At 43.8% G+C, this 20,628-nt stretch overlaps 1 protein-coding gene across 1 annotated transcript in view; it reads left to right on the top strand.

Annotated features, from left to right (window-relative positions):
- Micu2 (mitochondrial calcium uptake 2) overlaps positions 1-11,722 on the top strand; it is a 92,031-nt gene extending 80,309 nt beyond the window's left edge. The window contains exons 9-12 of the mRNA XM_041633964.1: positions 3,365-3,536; positions 9,059-9,167; positions 9,576-9,733; positions 11,060-11,722. Of these exons, the coding sequence (XP_041489898.1) occupies positions 3,365-3,536; positions 9,059-9,167; positions 9,576-9,733; positions 11,060-11,152 (532 nt within the window). The 3' untranslated portion in view covers positions 11,153-11,722. The remainder of the gene's footprint in view (positions 1-3,364; positions 3,537-9,058; positions 9,168-9,575; positions 9,734-11,059) is intronic.
- The last annotated feature ends 8,906 nt before the right edge of the window (positions 11,723-20,628 follow it).

Consider the following 20,628-nt stretch of genomic DNA (forward strand, 5'->3'; position numbering starts at 1 on the left):
GTCTCAAAAAGCTAAGAAGGGAGGGAGAGAGAGAGGAAGAGACTGAATATCCTCATTTTCTAGAACTGCAGACTGTAAGGCAGCAGTTGTTGGCTTCTGACCCCTTTGGCAAACCTGTCTCCAATACTTACATTGTGATTCATAGCAGTAGTAAAATCACAATTATGAAGTAGCAATGAAATAATGTTGTGATTGGGGTCACCACAATATGAAGAACTATATTAAAGGGTCTTAGGAAAGTTGAGAATCCCTGCTCTACTCTAAACCTAGATACTCTTTATGGTTCTTTAAGGTACTTATCACTGAGAATTTAACCTATAAAACATAAAGTAACTATTCTTAAATATTCTAGCCCATTTTTTAAAAATAATGTCTGTTTTATAAAATGTAATAGTTATTTTTTGTTACTTGATATTGGCAAATAAGAGACATGCCCCAAGCATCACTTTGGATTTTTTGTTTTGGTTTTTTGAGACAGGTTTCTTTGTGTGCTTTTGGCTGTCACTCTGTAGACCAGGATGGCCTCGAATTCACAGAGATCGCCTGCCTCTGCCTCCTGGGTGCTGGGATTAAAGGTGTGTGCCACCACCACCCAGCAATTTTGTTCTTAACACTAAACAAGCAGCCCAGTTTAACACAAAATAAGGTCATGCACTGTGTTCCCGAGTGCAGCTCTGCTGGGACCAGCACTGGCTCATCTCAGCCGGAGTTACTGTGCACTGAGGTCCTGAGGTGTGGACACTCAGCTCTTGTCTATACAGGCCTCTTCTGCAGAGGCCCAGCAGTAAATCTGCACGACCAACAGCTGTATTGTGAAAATAGCCAGACAGTGCGGTAGGAAGCAGACGGTTCCGTGTCTCAGATAAAGCATCATGCCAACATACTTCCCTGAACTTATTTCTTCGTAAAATTAGAGTATCTGGTTATTGTAATCCTTAACACAGTGGAGCCCTGCTTACCTCCTCCCTGGGCCTCCCTGGAGCACTCTCTGGAACACGGTTTCTAAACAGGTACTAGAAAGCAGATCAGAATACTAGAAAAATCCTGATATGGAAGGCAGGGGGCCTGCATCTTCCTTGGCTCCCTGCATTTCTGCTAAGATTTGCTAAGTCTATATATACATATACACCATGTGCTGTTGTGTCTCAAACACTAAGCATAATCCTTTTTACAGGCTATGTGGGAAACATCATGCCATTCTGATGCATTGCTCTGAATGCTTCTGTCAATGAAGAGATTTTACCCCATGTGGGAAGTTAGGAGTAGATTAAAGGGAGACCCAGGGAAAGGCGTGTAGCCCATGAAGATAGATGGGCTCTTATGTACGTTTATCAGGTGGTTTTCTTTTTAAAAGGCCCTTGGCATTGCAAAGAAGCTGCAGTGTGAAGAGAGGTGTGTTCTTCCCTTTCATAGCTGGTAGCAGTGAACAGAAGCATGCTGTAGCCAGTGTTGTTCAGAATGAGGTGTCACCTCCGCTTTTCTCTTGTTCTCTGTCCAGTTGGTCACCTCTTGGTCCCTCGGTTCTCCAGTGCTGCCGCAGCCCAGCACACTTCTTTGCCTCTTGCTCCATCTCCTTGGTCAGCCTCCCAGTCTCTTACCCTCTTCCCTCCTATCTCAGAAGGTAGAAAAGAAAAACACAGCTGCCGGGCGGTGGTGGCTCACGTCTTTAATCCCAGCACTCGGGAGACAGAGGCAGGCGGATCTCTGTGAGTTCGAGACCAGCCTGGTCTACAGCGCTAGTTCCAGGACAGGCTCCAAAGCCACAGAGAAACCCTGTCTCGAAAAACCAAAAAGAAAAAGAAAAGCACAGCTGTTGTGCACGCCTCTTCGCTCACTACAGACTCATCTACAAATAAAGCATTCTTTTAATTATCCTGATGCAAATCAGTCAGGGGGCGGTTAGCACTCAGTCAGTTAAGTGCTTGTTCTATAAACACAAGGACCTGAGTTCAAATCAGTCAAGGCGCGGTTAGCACTCAGTCAGTTAAGTGCTTGTTCTATAAACACAAGGACCTGAGTTCATTTGCCAGCAGCTATATGAAAAACAGACATGGCGACACATGCCTGAAACACCAGTGCTCTGGAAACAGAAACAGAAGGATCCCTGGAGCTCACTGGTCAGACAGATCCACTGAATCGGCAATGGCAGACCCTGTCTCAAAAAATAAGGTGGAAAAGTGATAGAGGAAGACAACAGGCTTCAATCTGTAGCCTTTGCAAGCACTGAAACACACATACACCAACACGCACCCATATACACTAACACACATGCACCCATACACACACTAACACACACACTAAAGCACATGAACACGCTAACACAAAAAAGTCGTTGACTATTATAGTACACAATACAAAAAAATTTAGTAAAACAAAATACAAAATATATCAGTAAAATATCGCTATCCATTAGTTCAACCCACAACTCAAAATGCATTTAGTTTTAGACAAAATTCTGCTTTGACCCAGAAAGAAATATAGCATCAAAAATCTGTGCATCCGGTACATTCAGCAAATGTCGCAGAGATAGACATCTATGCCCATTCTCCCCTCTACACTTGGAAGCTTACAGGAGAAATGCAGACCCTAAAGCAAGCTACCAACAATGGTGGTTTTCTCCCACTAGCCTGATTGTATGTATTTCTTTATCCCATGTATATATTCTATCCATTTTAAACTCTACCATGGCACACAAAAGGTAAAAATTATTTAAAGGAGATTGCAACACTTGAAAGCATAGGATGCTCATAATGGCTTTGACATTACTTAAGTAATAAACCTTAGTGCAATTTTTCTAGATTCTTGTTCAAGAAAGTAAAAGTTTAATCTGACAGCTATCGATGTGACTTTGCTCAAAGTAACATGCTGGTTTTATTTAAAAAAAAAAAAGTGTGTTTTGTCACATAGATTCACGCTGTTGCCCCAAAAACTGCAGATAATTTCATGTAGACCTAAGCTTCCGATACAAAGTCATTGTTTCTATGTTGGTGTGCATTAATTATTAAGCTGAAAGGAAAGTCCTTCCCTATACTTTAATTTTTCTGGCTATTGATGTTTGTGCATTGGGAAAATGCTCTTTTCTGTAAATCTGTTAAAGCAGCATTCACCAAAACTTTTACACCTTCACACCAATGGCAGCTTTGGGTGCCAGGTGTAGTCTGCACAGACCTGCTGGACTATTGGACTTGGCCAGTCTCTGGCTGCTCTCTCACGCCCTGACACAACCCCGCTACAGTATTAAAGGGAATGCCACTCTCTGCTTATACCAGCAGTTGTGGGGAGGCGGGAGCGCCTCTCAGCCCCGCTACAGTATTAAGGGGAATGCCGCTCGCTGCTCATACCACTTTTCTACTTTACTGTTTAGATTTATGGAAAACTTACAAACTGAAGTTCAAGAAATGGAATTCCTTCAGTTTTCTAAGGGTCTGAACTTCATGAGGAAGGAAGATTTTGCAGAGTGGCTCCTTTTCTTCACTAACACTGAAAATAAAGACATCTACTGGAAAAACGTGAAAGAAAAGTTGTCGGTAGGAGAGGTCGGTATACCTTCTCTTTACACATTTGAGAGACTTGAAACAGACCAGAAATTTCATGGGACATAGTGACTTGTAACTGAACTGATGCAGCCAGGTCAAGGACACTTCCCTAGTACTAGCTCTCTGTCATGAGCTGCCTCCCACACAGCACAGCCCCTGTGAGGCTGCAGCTCCACCGTGGGACAAGGCTCTACCCAGCGCTGAGTGCTGCTCTGGAGAGCTTAGCCAGAGGAAATAAGCAAGGCTGTTTGGGAAGAAGACCGTGGTTGTCTCTGTTTACAGAGGATTTGACTATGTACCCAGCGAGCCCAACAGAGCCCCCTTGAAAACCATCAGGAAAAAAATTGAATTCAGTGAAATGCTGCTGTGTCATTAGCATATTAGAAGTAGATGTCCCGTGGACACATTTTCACAGGAAATGTGATTTGTGTGTGAGCTTCAAAGTGGTGATCACCAGACTCGCAGTCGTGGTGATCTTTCTGTTGCTGTGACACCGTCACTAAGGCGATTACAGAAGGCAACATTTAACTTTGGCTTACAGGTGCAGGCTTAGATGTCACGGCAACAAAGCAAAGGCATGGTGGCAGGGACAGCTGAGCCCTCAGGTCGTAATCCACAAGTTGGAGGCAGAGAGAGGGAGAGAGAAACAGACTGGGAATGAATGACACAAGTCTTTTGAAACTTCAAAGTGTCACATACTTCCTCCAACAAGGCCACACCTCCTAACTCTGCTCACACAGTTCTGCCAACTGGGGACCAGGTAGGCGAGCATGAGCTGGGAGCCATGGGTGCCCTTCTCATTCAACTGTCTGTCCTGTAGTGAGATTTCAGGGGACTGTTTGGTTTTTTTTTTATTTTTTATTATTATTTATTTACATGTACATGTGTATATTTCTATATTTATGTGTATATCTGAGGTTGGGGCCATCCCCTGGAGCTGGAGTAACAAGCAGTTGTAAGCTGCCTGATGTGGGTGCTGGGAATTGAACTCAGGTCCTCTGCAAGAACAAAACATGCTTCCACCCTCTGTGCCATCTCTGCAGCCCGCTAGTTTTCTTTTTGTTTGAACCAGGGCCTTGCCATGTTGCATGGACTGATCTTAACCTTGAAAGCTCAAGTGGTCTTTCACCTCAGCTTCCCTAGGAGCTACACCACAGGTGTGTGTCACTGCGATTTTTTTCCCTTTGTCATTTTATGTAAGCAAAATGTTTTTAGAGTGAGCAAGTATTTTTTTTTTTTTTTGATTTTTCGAGACAGGGTTTCTCCGTAGCTTTTGGTTCCTGTCCTGGAACTAGCTCTTGTAGACCAGGCTGGCCTCGAACTCACAGAGATCCGCCTGCCTCTGCCTCCCGAGTGCTGGGATTAAAGGCGTGCGCCACCACCGCCCGGCTGTGAGCAAGTATTTTTGTATAAGATCTTAAGAACTATTTCTGTTTTTTAAATTATGAACCCCTTTCTCTCTCTCTCTCTTTTTTTTTTTTGTTGTTGTTGTTCTTGTGTTGTTTTGTTTTTTGTTTTCCGAGACAGGGTTTCTCTGTGGCTTTGGAGCCTGTCCTGGAACTAGCTCTTGTAGACCAGGCTGGTCTCGAACTCACAGAGATCCACCTGCCTCTGCCTCCCAAGTGCTGGGATTAAAGGTGTGCACCACCACTGCCCAGCTTCTCTCTTTTTTTCTAATGTGTATCCATCCATGTTAGTGCATGTGTGTGTACGTGTAAATCACATGTGTACAAATGCTCACAGAGGCCAGGAGGTGTCAGATCCCTTGGAACTAGAGTTACAGGAGATTGCACCCCACTCTGTGTAAGTGTTGAGAATGGAATTCCTGTCCTGTGCAAGAACAGCTGATATTAGTAACTGTTGGGCCATCTCTCCAGCCTTTAAAAGCGATTTCTAGCAAAAGGGAAAAGATAAAGTATGAGTGATCCAGCCAGGGATGGCAGTGCACACCTTTAATTCCAGCGCTCGGGAGGCAGAAGCGGGCAGATCTCTGAGTTCCAGACCAGCCTGGGTTACAAACTGAGTTCCAGGACAGCCAGAGCTACACAGAAAAACCGTGTCATTAAAAAAGGAAAAGAAAAAAAAAAAAAACAAATACGAGTTATCCTTTTCCTCCTCTCATAATGTTGTCCAGTAGGCCTTGAATTTGTAATTCCCCTGCCTCAGCCTCCTGTGTGCCACCATGGTCAGACAGGCAATACAATTGATAATTGAAGTGGAAATACATAATTACAAGTGCATTTAATTTTTAAAATGAAGAAATGTTTATAATGATGGTGCATGCCTCTAGTCCCAGGACTCCAGAGGCCAAGGCAGATAGATCTTGAGTTTGAGATCAGCCTGGTTTATAAGGGAGTTCCAGGACAGTCAGGGTTAGGAAGAGAAACCCTGTCTCAAGAAAACAAAAAATTGTAAATTTTTTTAAAAGGAAGGAAATGTTTACAACCCTGATTAGATACAAAGGAAACATCTAATTTTAGAGCTGCCCTTAGTATTGACTAGGAGATTAAAATGTTTACATGGTCAGGTTGGCAGGCAAAGCTAATGAGCACATGGTGGTCTCTTCTCAAACCCCAGGAGGATCTGAGAACTTAAAGATCAGACTGTCAGCTAGTAGAGAGTACCTGAAATGCTTATGTTTCTACACTACCCTGCACAACGGAGTGGGTGCTCACAGAAGATTCAAGATTATTGGGTCAAAGACAAGAAAAACAAAAAAAATGTTACTCATAGCAAAAGCGTGAACATCCTGTTTGTGCTGGTTTCCCCTTGCCACCCAAGGCCAGTAACAGTGATTCTGAGAATCCCTGGGAAGCTGCTGTGTGAAAAATCATACACAGCCAAACAAATCAGTCCTTCCCACCAGGCAAGAAGCGTTTTCCTGACCTTTGCTGCAGGAGGCCTTGTTTTCATTATCCTGGCAGCAAGCCAAGTAGCCCTCTGTCTGAGGAAACTTGTGGGTAGGGCCACTCCTGGGCTGTGGATCTGGGTTCTATAAGAAAGCAGGCTGAACAAGCCATAAGAAGCAAGCCAGTAAGCATCACCCCTCCATGGCCTCTGCACCAGCTCCTTCCCCCTGGTTCTTGCCTTGCTTGAGTTCCTATCCTGACCTCCTCTGATGGTGAACAGTGTGGAAGTGTAAGCCAAATAAGCCCTTTCCTCCCCAAGTTGCTTTGGTCATGGCATTTCATCACAGCAATGATAACCCTCACCAGGACAGGACATAAAGTCACAAGAAGAGAAATCACAAATGAACAGTGTGAGATGCACAGGTTCAGGTGGTAAAGACGCCGTTCCCACCTGTAGAAAAGCCTAGCATGCACAAGGTCCCGAGTTCACACCTCAGCATGCTGGAAAGAGAAGTGGGCATTGGAATGGCTGCACTCTATGCCTGTTTTAAGATCATGATGCGATAGACAGAGAAATGATACTTGATCCACACTGTGCTGACAAATTCACTGTGGGGAAAAGGAAAGTGGAGTGCAGAAATGTGCAGAGAGGGTGTTCCGAGTCCGACGGCAGTTTGTGTATGTGGGTGCACAGCTGCTTTTGTATAAGCTGTGTATTTCTGGAAGCACACAGGTGCTGCCCATGCCTTTGCAGTGAGGTCAGAAGAGGGATCGGAGGAAGAAGGAAGGCTTGTTGCCCTTCACACTGCTGGCATTTTTTTCACCTTGGTCATATATTCTTTATAGTTCTTTTGTTGGGACTGGAGAGAAGGCTCGGGTTAAGAACACCGCTGCTCTTGCATAAGACCCAGTTTGATTCCAGCACCCACATGGTGGCTCACAACTGTCTGTAACTTCATCCGGGGGATCTAATGCCCCTTCTGGCCAACTCCATGGGCACAGGCATGCAAGTGGTACACAGACAACACCCGTATGAAAAATAATAAATTTTTTTAATTTGTTGCAGTTTTACAACTTGGATTGCTCCACAAAGGCTGAAAGCAGTGGTACTTGAGCAGACCACATGTGGACAGAGGGCAGGTCCTAAAAGGCCCTGGAGAATAAGAATTTTCTGTCAGAACTTCCACTGGTCCAGCTGGCATGTCCCTGTAACCCAGCTACTCTGGAGATCAAGGCAATAGGGATACTAAGTTTGAGATCAGCTGCTCTGGAGATCAAGGCAATAGGGACACTTAAGTTTGAGATGGACTCAGGCAGCATCAGTTGAAGGAAGAGAATTTTCTAATTTCTTTTTAAGATTTATTAATTTTATGTGAGTACTCCACCTGTATATATGACTTTATGCCAGAAGAGGTCATCAGATCCCACTATAGATGGTTGTGAGTCACCATGTGGTTGCTGGGAAGTGAACTCAGGACCTCTAGAAGAGCAGCCAGTGCTCATAACTGCTGAGCCATCTCCGGCCCCTCTCCAAGTTCTTTTTACTGGTAAAGGTAGCTTTTAAACTTAGGTTTTGTTTATTCTTAAGTACGTAGATACTGAATCAGATAGACCAAGGTTCAAATCTCAGTTCTACTCCATAGACCTTGGTCAAAGGAACCTAAGAGTTGCCTGCCTGAGGTTTAGGCAAAGATAATACACATCTTAGATGGCAGAGCTGAAGTTTCAGCATCGGCCACCTTGTCCAGTGCCCTGTACACTGGTTAAGTAGGAGTGGCCCATTGAACAGGGTGTTAGTAGTCTCCTTGGCTGTAGTCATAAAGTACAGAAAAACCTATCTTCTCTCTGTTCTGGAGATGTGAAATCTAAGATCAAAGTGCCAGCAAGGCTGGGTTTAAACTGCTCTTTGCTGTCTGTCCTCTGTGTCCTCGGATGGTTGCGGCTCTGTGGGGTGTGTGCATGTACACAGGGAGAAAGGGAACAAGAGCAGCAATGAGTATACATACTTACGTTAGTGTGTATATTCCCGTGGACATCAGACTAACAGGACTGCAACCCTCCCAGGACCTCACTTTACCTCTGCAGCCTCCTTCAAAATGAGAATCAGGAGAGAAGCTAGGACTGGTCCAAGAGTGCCCCGTCCACACAGCCACCGGCAGCCTTGCTCTCATGGACCTCCTGCAGTTCTAGAATCTAGTGTTCTGTTCTTCTGCTGGGAGGCTGGGAGGGGGTTGCTTTAGGTTTTGTTTTTTGTTGTTGTTTTGTTTTGTTTTCTTGTTTTTCAAGACAGGATTTCTCTGGCTGTCCTGGAACTTACTCTGTAGACCAGGCTAGCCTCAACCTCACAGAGATCCACCTGCCTCTACCTCTGTATTCCACTCTGTTCTGTGTCTTTAGCATTTTATCAACTTGCTTAGAAAGATCTAAGTTCATAAGCTTTAGGATAGAAGACTTAACATCAATAAGATTGCAATGTATAGTGGGGTGGTGGTGGCACACGCCTTTAGAGGCGGATCTCTGTGAGTTTGAGGCCACCCTGGTCTACAAGAGCTAATTCCAGGACAGCTAGGGCTGTTACACAGAGAAACCCTGTCTCGAAAAACTAAAAAAGAAAGAAAAAAATATTTCAATGTATATGTAAAATTATAATTAAAAAATCTTTTATTTTATTAGAGCATTAGTTTGGATGAGTTCAAGTCATTTTGCCATTTTACAACGCATTTGGAAGACTTTGCTATCGCCATGCAAATGTTTAGCTTAGCTCATCGCCCCGTGAGACTGGGTAAGATACAGATCATTTCATTTTTATTGTCTGTAGGCAGCTTCACTATCGAGTAGATGATACCGATGAGGGGGTGACTAGCAGTAAGATAATGTTATTCTCCGTTCATCCACCCGCAGGCTTACTCAGGAAACACTTTATCTGCTTTTGCTTTCTTATTCTCCCGAAGGGGAAGAACATGGAATTAAATATGTTACTAGGAACCTTGATTACCTTGAAATGCCCTGCTTTACCCTCATGACATTTCTCAACCAAACGCATGATTTGAATACTCTCGTGATTTGTGTACACTTGTGATTTGAATACACTCGTGATTTGAATGCTCTTCTCAAATAATGGGAAACTGTGGATTAAATCCACTTAGACTAATTTACCTGTTGATCGGCAGTTTCTTGCTGTGCTTTTCAGCGGAGTTTAAGAGAGCTGTGAAAGTAGCCACTGGACAGGAGCTCTCAAACAATATCTTGGACACCGTCTTCAAGATCTTTGACTTGGACGGCGATGAGTGCCTCAGCCATGGGGAGTTTCTTGGAGTATTAAAAAACAGGATGCATCGAGGTTTATGGGTAACAGATTTTAGTTTGTTTATTTTTTGTTTTTTTTAAATCTATGTTTTTACATGTTAGTAACAATGGTATTAAACCTAAAATTTAGAGCAAATGAAATATGTTAAATGGAATCTTTATCATTTATACAGAAACTAAACTACAACCAAACCCTGAACTGTCTTTCACAAGAATGATATTTACCATTTTCCTTGCTTTAAAAATAACCTGAGTCTGGGGAAATGGTTCCATTAGTTAGGCCCTGAGTTTGGTCCCCAGAACCAGGTAAATGCCAGGCACAGTGACATGTACTTAAAATCCCACTTCTGGAGAGACAGAGATAGGTGGGTCTGTGGGTTTTGCCAGCTAGCCAGACTAGCCTCCTTTTTGAGCTTCAGGCCAGTGAATGACACCCAAGGCTGTCCTCGGACCTCTGTCATTGTACATACTTATACACACGCATGCACACACACTTGGACATGCACACTTGTATATTGAATGTACACATACTCACATACATCTGAATCTAATTTCAGAAATCACAGCTTAGTATCTAACTTTGAGTCTGACTTTGGATCTGACCTTAGATCTGACTTTGGAACTGACCTTGGACTCATTAGGTTCAAATCCTGCCCTGTCATGTATCAACTGATGAATCTTTTTTGTTTTTTGTTTTTTTGAGACAGGGTTTCTCTGTGTAGCTTTGGAGCCTGTCCTGGCACTCACTCTGTAGACCAGGCTGCCCTCGAACTCACAGAGATCCGCCTGCCTCTGCCTCCCGAGTGCTGGGATTAAAGGTGTGTGCCACAGCCACGCAGCTAACTGATGAATCTTGAGGAGCCACTTAGTTTGTTCCTCAGATACCCCATCTGTACATTTACCAACAGTGCCTATGCAGGGCGCTAACTGTGAAGCACGCAGAACCTCAGTACATGTCGTGGCTGCTCGTAGTCACATGCTGGGCTCTGAGTGGGCGACAGAGAAAGCCCAGAGTTTTGTTTGCATTAGGATCTACTAGAAGTACTCTCATGAAATAAATTTGTGTCAGAATAACTTGGCTTTACGCATCTGCACAGACAGTAAGTAGATAGTTAGGAAGAGAGCCAGGAAAAAGGGATGGTCAAGAACTGATGCTTGTGTTCCTAACATAAGATTATTCATTTACAATTAGAAAAGGATCCTGATTCCCACAGCACATGTTATCTCAGAGAAATTAATAAATATGGGTTTCATTACATGCATTTGGCAACATAACCCACCCTCAGCTTTCTTTAGAGAAGTATGGGAAGGCAATAAGCAGGGCCACGAGACATGATCCCAGTGACTGACCTATCTCTCGGGTGACAGGTGTCGCAGCAGCAGAGTGTGCAAGAGTACTGGAAGTGCGTGAAGAAGGAGAGCATTAAGGGAGTCAAGGAAGCCTGGAAACAAGCTTTTTAAGAAAAAGATGTGTAGCAATTACATTGCTTGAAGTGCCAGAATTTGTGACATTTTTTTCAAAGAATTAATTTTCTCTAAATCTTTATTGAGTTGTGTTGTAATGTAAAAATGCCATGTACTCATTTTCTGGTTCAGGGATTGAGGCGGGGGGCAGGGGGTAAAATGTATGCTACAGTGCGCATGTGGAAGTCAGAGTCTAGCCTGTGGGAGTCAGTTCTCTCCTACTATGGGAGTCCCAGAGATTGAACTTGGGTCATGAGCTTTGACATCAAGTGCTCTTACCTAATAAGCCCTCTAGCCAGCTCTGACTCAGTAATTGCTTGGTAAATTTTCATTAAAGAATATAATAAAAAGAACAGAAAGTATTCCTTTACAGAAACACACACTACATTGTCAGAGGCCTGTATGCAGAGTGATGCTTTGGTAAGCTGGAGGCCGAGACCTGTAATAAGAGCGGTGGGCTTCGTTCTTGCCTGGCTCCTGGCAGCCTGGCTAGCCTATACCCCAAAATAATTACATGGGAACTATATTCTTTTAAACACTGCCTTGGCCCATTAGCTCTAGCCTCTTACTGGCTAATTTTCATATCTTGATTAACCCATTTTTAATAATGTGTGTAGCACCATGAGGTGGTAGCTTACCAGGAAGGATCTTAACCTGTGTCCATCTTGGAGAGGAGAGCTATAGTGTCTGCCTGAATCTGCTTTTTTTCTCCCAGCATTTTGTTCTGTCTACTCTGCCTATCAAGCTGCTGTCCTATCAAAGGCCAAAGCAGTTTCTTTATTAACCAATGAAATTAACATATAGACACATGACCCTCCTCCATCAGAGGCCGTCACTGAGCCCTTGGACATGAGAACGAGAGGTGCTTTCTAAAAGACTAAGCAAGTGCCACCTGTGACAAGTCTCACTCCAGGCTTCCCTCACCATATCCTGTCCTGTGTGCCTATTCCCTCTCTGTGTCCTGTCCTGTGTGACTGTTCCCTCTCTGTATCCTGTCCTGTGTGACTGTTCCCTGTCTGTTTCCTGTCCTGTGTGACTGTTCCCTCGCCATATCCTGTCCTGTGTGACTGTTCCCTCACTGTGTGTTCTCTGCCTTGAAAATAACCTGAGAGTGACGGTGGCTTGTCTGGAAGGATAAAGTATTGACAGTGATACAGGAAAAATAGGCTTTCTTCTAAATTTTCTATACTTTTGAGATATAAATACAGTACCCTCTCTCCCAAACACATAGGTTTGGGGGCTCATCCTGCAAAGGACACAGCTGAGTACCACACTTTCTTAACAACACACAGAATGATCATAAGATCAAGGTCTCATAAAGGAAGATATATTGGGCTACGGGAAACATGCAAGATGGCACTATAAAGTAGTTGGCAGTAAAATAAATATGAAATAATGTTACGGGGAAATGTATGTATATGTTTATGTATGTGTGTACAGGTGGGCATATATATGTATGTGGAAGCCCCTACTCCTAAAAGTAGCCCCTTACCCATGTCCCAGAAGTAACCCCAATAAACTCATTAGTTCACCAAGCTAGACTTGGATGATACTATTACTTTGGTCTGTTGTGTTTTTTTGAGATTTCCTTATTCTGTGTGTATAAGCATTGTACTTACTGTGTGCACCTTGTATGTACCTGTGGATGTTGTAAGCCACCATGTGGATGCTGGGAACCAAAACCCAGGTTCTTTACAAGAACACAAGTGCTTTAACCCTTTGGCCATCTCTCTAGTACCCTGTCCTTTATCTGGTGTTACCGCAACATGAAAATCATAAAATGTTAGGAGATTTTTGTGGGCTTATAGTTTGGCACTTGGATTATTTTGAGACAGAGTCTTGCTATGTTACCCTGCCTGTCTTAGACCTTGATATGTAGTCCAGGATGTCCCTAAATTCAGAGACTTACCTGCCTCTGCCTCCTGCATTGTGGGACTAAAGGACATAATGACAATGATGTGTTGCAGTACAAAACATTGTATACACCTGCAAGACCAGTTGACTACATTAGAGACGTCAGGTGCTTTTCAGCAGGGCACCCAGAACATTACATAAAAGAAGGGGCTTGTTTTCAACAGTGTGGTAGGAAAATCCCGTGTCCACATACACCTGTCATCTTCCAAGCTCATGGCAGCTCAGTGAGCTCTAAGCACTGAATTGTATTCTAGCCCAAAATGCCAGATCCCTTTCACAGTCCTCCCAAAAACAACATGGTCAGGTCTACAGAGCAACCCCCCATGATCCTGGTACCAATTTTTCTAATTTGTTTTCTGTTGCTATGACAAACAGCATGACTGAGATCAACATAGGGAAGAAAGCATTTATTTCAGCTCACCTGTCCTACAGTCCACCATGAGGGAGGGCAGGGCAGGGACCTGGAGGCAGGAACTGATCCAGTGGCCGTGGAGGATGCTGCCTACTCAACTGCCCTTCATGACTTCCTCAGTCTGCTTTCTTATCCCACCTGCCCAAGGGTGGCACTACTCCCAATGGGCTGGGCTTTCCCACATTGATAATTAAGAAAATGCCTCCTACAGAATTGCCTACTGACCAATCTTATGACAGCATTTTCTCAATTTAAAAAAAAAAAGCACGCACTCCTAGGAATTCAAATAAACATTTACATCTGGTAAATCATTGTATCATTATACATTTAGGCAATATATGTAAACACTAGTGTCCATCAAAAGATGAGTAGAAACACAAATTATGGTATACATAGAGTACAACATTGCTGCACTGTAGTAAGGAGGCCACTTGGTTCCTGGCTGCTCAGCCCAGAAATAATCACACAGAAACTGTATTAATTAAATCACTGTTTGACTCTAGCTTCTTATTGGCTAGCTCTTACATATTAATTTAACCCATTTCCATTCATCTGTGTATAGCCACAAGGATGTGGCTCACCTGGTAAAGTTCTGACATCTGTCTTCAGTGGGGCTACATGGCTTCTCCCGACTCTGCCTTCCTTCTCCCAGCATTCAGTTTAGTTTTCCCCACCTACCTAAGTTCTGCCCTATCAACAGGCCAAGGCAGTTTCTTTATTCACCAATGGTATTCACAGCATACAGAGATGAATCCCACATCACGCCACTCCGCCATATAAAGGGATGAGATTCTGGTACATAGTACACCACAGATGGATCTTGAAAAGATCACATACACAAAATGAAAGCCAGCAGAAAGGACTCATGTACAGTGGTCATCTATCTAGAACTAAGAGTGAAGTGGGCGGTGGGTGGTCACCTGTAGTTAAAGAATATAAGAGTTTATGAAAAATTTTGTGAACATGTATTAATGATGGGTGCACAACAGTAGGGCTGATATCACTGAGTCAAACATTTGTAAATGATGAAAGTTTCCATTTTTGTATGTTATATATTTTATCACAATTTTTAGATTTGCAGTGTAATATAGCAAAACCCACTAAATGTGTACTTGAAATGAGTGAACTGCCAAGCATGTGCATTATGCCTTAATACAGCTGTTCTTTTGTTTTACATAAACAAGATTAATCAATAGATTCAGTATTTGGAAATAGCAAGGAAAAACAAAGGATTGGAACTGGAATTCTCATCTTTATCTTCCTAATTTTTTCCCACAACCACCAGTAATTTTCAAAAAAAAAATACATGTATTGGGAGAGGTGGCGTGCGTGTGATGTGGGATGCATGTGGAGGTCAGAAGACAACTTGATGGCTGTCCTCCACCATGTGGGTCCTAGGGATCAGCTCACATCTTCAGTCTTGTCAGCATTGCCTTTCATCCTGAGCCATCTGGCTGGCAGCACTGCCATCTTTAATGGATATTTATAATGTCGACTTATTACTCAGATACTTACCCCAATAATAAATACCTGAAGTAATCAATTTGTAAAAAGAGAAAGGTCTTTTGGCTCATGGATTTAGAATTCCCAGTCCATGATCAGGTATGGACCCAACGCTTACAGGTTTCTGTTGGGATCCAAGGTGGCAGTGATGGGAAGTACATGGTAGGAGAAGGACACTTACTCTTGGCCAGAAAGAGGAAGCAAGCAACAAAGGTCTTGTTTCCCTAAAGGACATATTCTCGATGACTCAAAGCCCTCCCTCACTAGGCCCTTTTAAAGGCTTCACTGCATCCCACAGCACCAAGATGATGAGCAAACCTTTGAAAATGTGGATCTGTGGAATTAAAACTTGCACCACAGGTTTATCTTTCAAGATAAAGCTCTAACACACATGAATTGTAAAAAATAAAATAACATGTAACCAGGAATTCATGCGCAGCTGTCTTGGAAGAGTGCCCCCAAATAAATTCACATTTCTGGAACACCATTGAGCCAGTGCCCTCTAGAATACCTAACAACTCAGCAGAAAAACAAGGGAAGAAACTGGGCATGGTTGGTTGCGCTGTAATCCCAAATATCTGGGAGTCCAAGGATAGGATCACCTGAGTTCAGGTTTTGAGGCAAACCTGGGCAAGAGTGAGATATGTCAGAAAGGAAGGGGGGGTGCTGTGGCATAAAGAATGTTCTTATACACTATAAAGATTTGTCACTCATATTGATTTAATAAAATGCTGATTGGCCAGTAGCCAGGCTGGAAGTATAGGCAGGGCAACCAGACTGGGAGAATTCTGAGAAGAGGAAAGGCAGAGAGTCAGTTGCCACCCAGACACAGAGGAAACAAAATGACAATGCCTTACTGAGAAAAGGTACCATGACACATGACTAAACATAGATTAAAAGTTATGGGCTAGGGGGCTGGAGAGATGGCTCAGTGGTTAAGAGCATTGCCTGCTCTTCCAAAGGTCCTGAATTCAATTCCCGGCAACCACATGGTGGCTCACAACCATCTGGAATGAGGTCTGGTGCCCTCTTCTGGCCTGCAGACATACACACAGACAGAATATTGTATACATAATAAATAAATAAATTTTAAAAAAGTTATGGGCTAATTTAAGTTGTAAGCGCTAGTTAGTAATAAGCCTGAGCAATAGGCCAATCAGTTTATAATTAATATAAGCCTGTGTGTTTATTTGGGACTGAATGTCTATGAAACCTGGAGGGACAGAAACTTCCTTCTACAGAGCGGGAGAGAACAGCTGGAGGAGCAGGAATAAAGGGGGTAGAAATGGGGGAGAGGATAAAGGAGGGGAGGGAGAAAAAAGAGAGGAGAAGAAAGTTAACAGCAGCCGATCTCTGTTCACTGTGAAAGGTGAGAACACACAGATTGCTCTGTGCTCATTAGTTAGCCGAACACAAATTAAGAGAAGATACTAATCCATACTTATCAGATTGGCAGAAATGTGACCCTGCAAAGGTTATCATGAATTCAGGAAACAAGATCCCTGTGTCTGCTGGCTATAGGCAGTCTTAAGGAAACCTAGAAGGAACCTACCTCCTGGACAGATGTGCAGGAGGGTGGCTCCAAGGGCCTTCCTGCCAAGACTGCCTCCGCCAGTGTCCACCACTAAGGAAATGCAGAAATAAAATGAACCATGGAAAACGAGCATGGTGAGAACTGTGGCCTGAAACAGCAGGGAATGTGTCTGATATAATAAGCTTACGTCATGGGAAGCGAGGCCTATATGTAGCAACCACAATTTAGAAGTTAGAAATTAGAGCCATTGGGATGGCTCAACAGGTTAAGGTACTTGTCACCAAGCCTGGCAATCTGAGTTTGATCCCTGGGACCCACCTGGTGGGAGGACAGAATAGATGCCCACAGTTGTCCTCTAACCTCCACATACATGCTCACTACGACATCTGGGTGCCACACATGTCTACATGCAAAAAGGTGAATGAATGTGGGGGAGACAAAGATTGCTCAGCCCAGTCTCCGGCCCTGCATCACCACCTGGAAGTGTGAAAATGGATTTTGTCTGATGATACTGTTTGTCCAGTCAGAACGTAATTCCACAACACAACAGCAGGTTCGTGTTTACACTCACTGTATTTCTGAAACCTCCAACAGCTGGCACATGGTGAGGGCTCCGTAAAGTGCAGCTAACACACAGCTGGGCGGAGAGGGCAGCACAGGACAGATAAAGCACTGACTTCAGGAGTCGAATGTGCCCAGAGCTGCAAAAGAAAATAAATCATAACTTTAAAAATTCAGGGGTGTCGGGGGCTGGAGAGATGGCTCAGAGGTTAAGAACACTAGCTGTTCTTCCAGAGGTCCTGAGTTCAACTCCCAGCAACCACATGATGGCTCATAACCGTCTGTGATGAGGTCTGGTGCCCTCTTCTGGCATAGAGGTGTACATGCAGGAGGAACATTGTATACATAATAAATCTTAAAAAAAAATCAGGGGTGCCAGGTTTGGTGGCACATGCCTTTATTCCCAGTATTGAGGAGGCAGAGGCAAGAGGATACTGTGAGTTCCAGGCCAGCCTTGTCTACATAGAGAGCTCCAGGACAGCCAGGACTACATAAAGAGACCCTATCTCAAAAATAAATGCATATTCAGGGCCTATGAGATGGCTCGGTGCCTAAAGGCACTTGCTGCCAAGGCCGAGTTCAATCCTCAGGACCCACACCAGGGAAAGAAAGAACTTGATTCCCAAAAGTTACCTTGTAACCTCCAGATGGCTCTCCCACCCACCCACACAAAGTAAATTAAAACATTTTTAATTAAAATTTTTAAATTTAGACACATTAAGGATTATCATAAGAAAGAATGCATATTCTAGCCGGGCAGTGGTGGCATATAAACAGAGACTGCTCTTTTGTTACTGGCTGCCCAGACCTGAATAAGCACACAGAACCTATATTAATTACAACACTGGTTGACCAATACCTTAGGCGTATCCCTGGCTAATTCATATCTTAAATTAACCCATTGCCATTCATCTGTGTATCACCACAAGGCTGTGACCTGCCTGTAAAGTTCCAGCGTTCTGGCATCTTTCTTCTTTGGCAGCTACATGGTATCTCCTTGACTCTGCGCTCTCTCTCTCTCTCTCTCTCTCTCTCTCTCTCTCTCTCTCTCTCTCAATATATATTCCAGCCTGGCTGTATTCTGCCCTGCCATCAGCCAAAGCAACCTCTTTATGAACCAATGGTAATAAAACATATTCACAGCATACAGAGGGAAATCCCACATCAGTGATGTATGCCTTAAACCCTGGCACTCAGGAGGCAGAGACAGATTGATCTCTGTGAGTTCCAGTTTAGGCTCCAAAGCTATACAAAGAAATTCTGTCTTGAAAAAGCCAAAAATAAGAAAGTTTTTAAAAAAAAAAAAGAACAGAAAAAATGCATATTCTAAAAATGTGGTGTGCAAATTCACATAGTACAACCACTTCAGTGCGTAGAGTAAATGAGACTAAAGAGGAAAAAGAAGAGATGGCGTTGGGAATATCACTGCAGTCGCTTTCAAAGAAAAAGAATTCCACACCGAAGTTCCACAAGGTGGCACCCTTGCGTTCCAAAACCATGCCGAGGCTCTAGCACACAGGAATGTGAGGCAGGGAGGCCCCTGGAAAATGATGCAGGGCTGAGGACAGCCACGACTTGGGGAGTGTTTGCCTGCTCCCCACATCAGGCTGTACTGAAGAGGAAGGGAATGACCTTTGACTTGTGGTGAGGTTCCTTCAGCGTCACCACCACCAAACCTTGCTGAAACTGTCCCGTGTGCCTGCTAGGGGCTCACCCTTGCTTTGGTGGGAATCAGTCCTCCCTCCAGGAGAGTGAAAACAGAACAGGTTGGCTTGTGACACTCAGGTTTGCACAGTATCTGTGAGAACTAATTGGTGCTGAAAGAAAGACCAAGTAAGGCCCAGAAAAATAGGAGATATAAATATTTTCACCTCAAATATATGAGTCATAGCTGTATGAAGTGGCCCCGACTACAAAAGTATATGATCCAAAGAAAAGGAAAAGATTGCTCAATGCAGCATCATTTCAGATAACATTTGGAAATCATGTGACTATCCAGCACTGTGAAAATGGATGCGTGGATTGAATGATTGAATTCTACGCAGCCACTTAAAGTGTGAGTGGATAAATGAAGCTGCAGGATTCTGCCGATGGCAACGCTATTGTGGCGCATTGTTCCAGCATCCTTTTCCCAAACACTGTGATGCTAGGCAGCGATGGAGGACGCTGGTTCCCTATACCTGCTGCCAACACCCTGGGCTCTGCCTGCAGTGAGCAGTACCAGGGAGGCCGCAAGCCTGGAGTTGGAAGACAAGCCCTTTGGTGTATCCAGTCTCCGCTTTGATTCCTGCAGCCTTTGGTACCAGTCTCTGGCTGCTTTTTGTTTTGTTTTGGCATGCCTAAAACCAGCTTCATTGTGTGTCCACTCCCCACCCGCAGAGGCTCCAGCCCTTGCCTCCAGGCATCCTCCCCCACCATCCCTGAGCATGCAGGACTGTTCTGGTCTACAAAGGGAGTTCCAGGACAGGCTCCAAAGCAACAGAGAAACCCTGTCTCGGGGGGAAAAAAAAAAAAAAGTTTCTAGATTGTAGTAACTTCTGCTTCTTGCATTTGTGTCCAGGCCTGGAACATGATAGTTGCTTCCAATGGGAATTTTCTCTGTGTTTCTCAGTGCTCTTTGGTTAAAATTTCCTAATACCTATGTTAAGCCCTTCTTTGTCAAAATCAAATTTTATATTTTAATATTTTATGTGGACTAGACTGATAAAATGACCATGTGCAGTTGGGCAGTGATGGTACACACCTTTAATCCCAGCTCTCTGGAGGTAGAGGCAGGTGGATCTCTGTGAGTTCCAGGACAGCCAGGGCAGCAAAGAAAAATCCTCTCTTGAAAAACAAACAAACAAAAAAAGACCATGAAACTGTCTAGTTACTTTTCCATTGCCGTGTTAAGACACCATGACCAAGGTAATGTAGAAAACAAAATGCTTATTTGGGGCTCACCATTTCATAGGGTTGGAGTTTATGACCATCCTAGGGGGCCTGGCCACAGGCATAGCAATGGGGCAGTAGCTGAGAGCTCACATCCTGAGAAACAACCACGAAGAAGGGAGAGAGCAAACACTCAGAGTGGGCCAGCTTTTGAAACCACGGTGACACACCTACTTCAACAAGGTACCACCTAATCATTTCTAAATGGTTCCGTCAGCCAGAGAAGAGGTACTCAGACATGAGCCACTGGGGACCCTTCTCAGTTAAATCACCTCACAGAACAGAGGCCCAACACAGGCAGCCAGCGCTGGGTTCACCAAGGAGAACCCGTCCACAGTCACTGCAGGGTTTTCTTTCAGGTTGAAATATTCCATGCCTCGATGTAAATTCTGGGTGAGATATATTTTTATTTTGTTTTTGGATTGTTTGTTTCTTGAGCTCTGACTGCCCTGGAACTCACTATATAGACCAGGGTGGCCATGAATTTACAGAGATTTGCCTGCCTCTGCCTCCTGTGTGCTGGGATTAAATGTCTCTGCCACTATGCCTAGCTACTTATTTCTTATTAATTTACCCCTAAATATACATACATACACACACACACACACACACACACAC

The sequence above is a fragment of the Microtus oregoni genome, unplaced genomic scaffold, assembly GCF_018167655.1.
Source record: "Microtus oregoni isolate MIOR12 unplaced genomic scaffold, Mior012 000045F_ref0000178, whole genome shotgun sequence".
Taxonomy (NCBI): Eukaryota; Metazoa; Chordata; class Mammalia; order Rodentia; family Cricetidae; genus Microtus; species Microtus oregoni.